Here is a 6,000-nt window from a genome sequence, read left to right as displayed (position 1 = left end):
GGAGGTGTTAGTGGACTTCATTATGGTGGACGTGTATTCACCATACATGGCTATTCTAGCTCAGCCGTGGCTACACGTTCTCGGACCCGTATCAGCCACTCTGCACCAAAAGGTGAAATTCTTGACTGAAGTCGGATCGGAGAGATACGAGGATGCCAAGCCTCGCCGAGACAATGCCTTATTGCAGCAATCAACCACTGAGCCCCTTTGGAAGGAATGAACGAGGCGCTGCCGAAGTATAGTAGTTAAGGCTTATCTCGACTGAGGCCGAGGATGATAGGGTTGAAGTGGCAGAGGCATGTGAGAGCCTTACCAAGGTGGCTATTAGGAGCAATCCTGAAAATACTTTTAGGTAGGAACACATCTATCACCGACAAAAAGGACGAGTTGGTGGCTTTCCTCAAGCAGCATATCGATGTGTTCACCTGGGACCCATACGAAGCAGCAGGGATTGATTCAGACTTCATATGCTATTAGCTGAATGTGAATCCCGAAGTTGCCAAGAAATAGCCACCTTGGAGATCCTCAATGAGCATTCCAATGCAGTAAAAGAAGAAATCAACAAGTTGAAACAAGCTGGGCAATAAAGGAAATTTTTTATTTGGATTGGCTAGCTAACATTGTGGTAGTTAAAAGAAGAATGGAAGTGGAGAGTTTGTGTGGACTTCACTGATCTCAATTAAGGATGGCAAAATGTACCCGACCTGCGGGTACCCGGCCTGTCTCGACCCTAAGGTTTGGTTTACCCGACTTGTTTAACATTAGGGTTGGTTTAGGTTTTAATTAAAACCTGAAGCAGGTTCGGGTTAGGTCCAGGTATTAGGCATACCCGGCTGAACCCGACCCGTATATATAATATTAAAATTAAAAAAAAAAAAAAAAAAAAAACTCTAAGTATAAATACTTACTTTCCAACCCTAATCCCTCAGACCCATTCACTCTCACCCTTTCTTTGTCTTGCCAAGCCTCCTCCCATTCTTCCCCTCACCCTCACTCTCACTCTCACTTGAACTTGAACAAGACCGCTACTGCTCCCTTTGCCAGCGTTGCTGCTCCTTGCATACCTCACCTCGCTAGCGCTGCTCCATTCTCCACCTCACCAGTCTTTCCTCCCTGCCTCCCTCACCTTGCTATAGCCTACAGACGCCGTTGCTCCTCCCTCACCTCGCCAGGCCCTCCACCTCACAAGGCCACAACTCTCTCATCTCCCTCACCTCATTGTGAACTCAAGCTTTCACAATGAAAATCTTTCTTTTTGTTCAAAGAATCAAATTTGTATTTTCTAGTTTAAGTGCTATTTTTGTTGAATAGGATCAGCTTGTTTGATTTGATTTTGTAGGGCCTTCTTGCTCGGACCTAGGGTTTATATGTTAAATCTTGTTTTTACTTTTAATGTGGGAAAATATTATAATGAAAAATAATGGTTTTTGTTCCGATCTGTTGTATTTTCTAGTTTAAGTGCTATTTTTATAGTTCTTGTTCCGATCTGTTGGTTCCTGAGAAAATAATGGTTTTTGTCGGTTTCTAATATGTTCAGATCTGGATTTTTTTGTGTTCTTTTTCCCTTATTGTTTGGTTGCTAAGAAAATCAATATCAGGCAAACATTTTTTTTATTGGGCCACATAATGGGCCCTGAAGTACCATGGCCCAACGGGTCTCGTGGAGCCCGCGGGGCCTGACAAGTTGGGTTGGGGTTTAAAAAAAAGCCCGTTTATTAAACAGGTCGGGTTTGGGTCATAGGTACCGGCTCACGGGTCTAGTTCAGGTATAAAAAAACCCGCCTCGAACTCAACTCGTTGCCATTCCTAATCTCAATAAGGTTTATCCCAAAGACCCCTTCCCTGTCCCGTGGATAGACTAGTTGGTAGACGCCACCTTTGGACACCTTCGGATGAGCTTTCTTGATGCTTTCTAGGGATACTACCAGATCCCTCTAGCGTTCGCCGAATGGGAAAAAACAGCCTTTAGGACTCCTCTCGGTAACTATTACTATCGGGTGATGCCCTTTAGGTTGAAAAACACAGGATCCATCTACCAGAGGATGGTGACAAGAATGTTTGAGGCCTAACTGGGTAGGAATATGGAAGCCTATATAGACGACATGGTGATAAAAAGTAAAATTGCATCCGAGCACATACAAGACTTGGAGGAAGCTTTTGTTGTGCTCAAGAAACACCAACTGCGGATTAACGCTTCAAAGTGTTCGTTTGGGGTCAGCTCAGGGAAGTTCCTGGGCTTCGTGATAACACACTGGGGCATTAAGGTCAACCTAGATCAGATCAAGGCCATAAACGACCTACATCCACCTTGGAACCCCAAAGAGGTGCAGCAGTTGACGAGCATAACAACACCCGACGAGCATAACAACAGCCCTAAATAGGTTCATATCACGGTCGGTTGACCGATGTAGACCATTCTTCCAACTTTTGCACAAGTGGAAGGATTTCTCCTGGACCAAGGAATGTGATTGGGCCTTTCAAGAATTGAAGCAATATTTGTCAAACCCGCTAGTGTTGTCTTGTCCTGGGTGGGAGGAGGTCCTCTATGCCTACCTAGTTGTCACAAACCACACGGTCAACCTTGTCTTGATTCGGGTCAATTTCGGGGTTCAAAAACACGTGTACTACGTCAGTAAATCTCTGCAAGATGTCGAGATGAGGTACTCTCATGTAGAAAAGGCCATCTTAGCCCCCATCCACACTACCAAGAAGTTGCCTCACTACTTCCAAGCACGTACGGTGGTGGTCCTGACTCAGCTTTCCCTAAAAGTGGTATTACGGAAATCATACTACTCTGGAAGGGTGGTGCAGTGGGGAACTATGCTAGGGGCTTTTAACATTAAGTACTAACCGAGGACATCAATTAAAGGCTAAGTCCTGGCTGACTTCGTTGTCGAGTTCTCGGAAGATCAAACCAAGGAGGGTGTATAAAGCCAGGAAGCTATTGGAGTTTTTGCTGCTGAAATTTCCCCTCTATGGACTGTGTACATTGATGGGGCTACCAACCAGAGGGGCTCAAGGGTTGGAGTTGTCATTGTCTTCCCGGACGGGATAGTTCTAGAGAAATCTCTAAGGCTATCCTTCTTGGCCACTAACAACGAGGCCGAGTACGAGGTATTATGATCAGGATTGGAGACAATAAAGGGATTGGGAGGAAACAACATAGAGGTCTTTAGTGACTCCTAACTATTAGTGGGGCAAGTATTGGGAGAATATGAGGCCAAGGATGCAAGCCTATTTGGGCAAGATAAAGTAACTCCAGGCACACTTTCAAGAGTTGACCTTGAAGCAAGTACCATATTGCAGAAATTCCCATGTTGATTCACTAGATACATTGGCAACAATGTCTGATGGTGCTCTACCATGGTTAATCATAATGGAGGAATTAAACAGGTTGAGGTGGAAGGACCAGAGCCCAACCATGGTGCAGTCTGTTCAAGCTGGATCTAGCTGGATGGACCCCATAGTGGCATTCCTAAGGAGTGGAGACCTGCCAGAAGATAAGGTGGAGGCCGCGAAGATCTAGAGGCACACCTCACAATACTGGCTATCTCAAGAGCAAAAATTGTATCGATGGTCTTTTTCTGGGCCATACCTGTTATGTGTACACCTAGAAGCAGTGAAGTCGTTGTTGAAAGAGCTGCATGAAGGGATTTGTGGGAGCCACACAGGGGGAAGATCCTTGGCTTATAAAGCCCTTACCTAGGGTTATTAGTGGCCTAGTACCCAGGGGTATTAGTGGCCTAGTATGTAGAAGTCCGCTTGGGATTATCCGAGGAAATATGATCAATGCCAGAGGTACACCTCGAATATCTACCAACCCGGAGGAGTTCTGAACCCATTCTCTAGCGCGTGGCCTTTCTCTCAATGTGGTCTAAACATCATGGGCCCATTCCCTCGAGTTACTGCAAGCCGGAGATGGTTGCTCATTGGGACAGATTATTTTACGAAATGGGTAGAAGCCAAGCTAAGCTATTGGCTAATATTCAAGACCAGGACGTGAAGAAATTTGTGTGGGGAAACATCGTCACGCGGTTCGGTGTACTTTACGCCCTTATATCTAACAACAAAACACAGTTCGATAGTAAGGCTTTCAGGAGGTATTGTAGTGAACTGGAATCAGGAACAACTACTCTACCCCTGCATATCCTCAAGGAAACAAGCAGGTCGAGACCACCAACAAGGTAATCTTTGATGGGCTGAAGAAAAGAATGGACAAGGTAAAAGGGAAATGGGTAGATGAATTGCCCCATGTACTATGGTCATATAGAATTACCCCGAGAAGATTGACCGGAGAAACCCCCTTCTCCATGACATATGGAGTGGAGGCAGTTATACCCGTGGAAACGGGATTCCCGACAATGAGAACAGATCAGTTTGAAGAGCATAGCAATGATAGTCAGCTATTCGCAAGTCTAGACTGGGCTGAGGAGAAAAGACAGATGGCAAAAATAAAACTGGACCACTACTAACACAAGCTCAAGGAGACCGAGGCAAGATGGTTAAAAAGGTATGTTTTCACTCTGGCGATGACTACATTTGTCTTTTGGGGTGCCCCCACATTTGTGTCTGTGGTCACTTTTGGTGCTTGTATGCTCTTTGGAATCCCACTTGAGACGGGGAAGATCTTATCTACACTTGCAACGTTTAGGATTCTTCAGGAGCCTATCTTTTATCTTCCCGAGGGTATCTCAATGATTGCTCAAAGTAAAGTGTCCCTTGATCGAATTGTATCATTCCTTCGTCTTGATGACTTGCAGTTTGACACAATAGAGAAGCTTCCAAGAGGTAGTTCCGATACAGCAATAGAGATTATTGATGGGAATTTCTCTTGGAATTTGTCTTCCTCTAATCCTACCTTGAAAGATATAAATTTGAAAGTGCAACATGGCATGAGGGTTGCTGTTTGTGGAACTGTTGGTTCAGGAAAGTCTAGTTTGCTTTCTTGCATCCTTGGAGAAATTCCTAGGATATCTGGCACTGTTAAGTTGTGTGGGACAAAGGCCTATGTTGCTCAGTCACCATGGATACAAAGTGGTAAGATTGAAGAAAAAAATATTGTTTGGTAAGGAGATGGAAAGAATGAGGTATGAAAGGGTCCTTGAAGCATGTTCATTGAAGAAGGATCTGGAAATTCTCTCGTTTGGGGATCAGACAGTTATAGATGAGCGAGGAATCAATTTGAGTGGTGGGCAGAAGAAAAGAATCCAAATAGCACGTGCTCTATACCCAAATGCTGATATCTATTTATTTGATGATCCTTTTAGTGCTGTGGATGGTCATACAGGATCCCACCTCTTTAGGGTAATTTTCAATACTACTCTAATGTCATTACATTCTGACTAAAATGAGTTTTACCCCCCTAATTTATCATATATATTAACTGATGCTGTACAAATTGAAGATGGTTTCTTGTTTTCAGTTGGGATACTTGAATATACTTGCACTTTGTTCGGATTTTGTTTTCTGTAGTTGCTGCTTAGCTCTTTTGAAATGGATTTATTTGATACCTATATGGCAGGAATTTTTGCTGGGCCTCTTGAGTTCAAAAGTAGTGATTTATGTTACTCATCAAGTAGAGTTCTTACCTTCTGCTGACCTTATCTTGGTGAGCCATTCACATTAAGTTTCTTTCCACCTTTTTGTTTATGATCTCAACTTATGGATGGATTGTCCCCTTTTTTCTAGATGTGAAATCAGCTATTACATTTGTTGTTAGGTTATGAAAGATGGAAGAATTACTCAAAACTGGAAAGTACAATGATATTCTTCATTCTGGAACTGAGTTTATGGAACTAGTGGGTGCACATAAGAAAGCTTTTCTGCACTTGATTCTGCAGAGGCTCGGTCAGAGTATGAAAGTAGAAATATGAGCAAGGAAGTTGGAGATATGGGTATTACTATGGTGTTGCGCAAAAAAAAAACATTTTCGAGCCTGCATGGTAGTTTTGAAGTTTGTCCATCTCATGGCAAGATAGTCTGCTAGGTTTAAGGGCAGTC

General features: G+C 43.6%; 1 protein-coding gene across 1 annotated transcript; it reads left to right on the top strand.

The window, feature by feature from the left end:
- Nucleotides 1–4,269: 4,269 nt before the first annotated feature.
- On the top strand, nt 4,270–5,986 carry LOC112021040 (probable non-intrinsic ABC protein 5). The gene is given in 5 exon segments (XM_065782491.1): nt 4,270–5,304; nt 5,522–5,608; nt 5,720–5,746; nt 5,748–5,808; nt 5,811–5,986. Coding segments are annotated over 5 exon segments (648 nt in total). The 5' UTR covers nt 4,270–5,007.
- The last annotated feature ends 14 nt before the right edge of the window (nt 5,987–6,000 follow it).

The sequence above is a fragment of the Quercus suber genome, unplaced genomic scaffold (genome assembly GCF_002906115.3).
Source record: "Quercus suber isolate HL8 unplaced genomic scaffold, Cork oak 2.0 scaffold_304, whole genome shotgun sequence".
Classification (NCBI taxonomy): domain Eukaryota; kingdom Viridiplantae; phylum Streptophyta; class Magnoliopsida; order Fagales; family Fagaceae; genus Quercus; species Quercus suber.
Note: the sequence above shows the minus strand (reverse complement) of the source record. Positions and strands in the feature narration are given on the sequence as shown.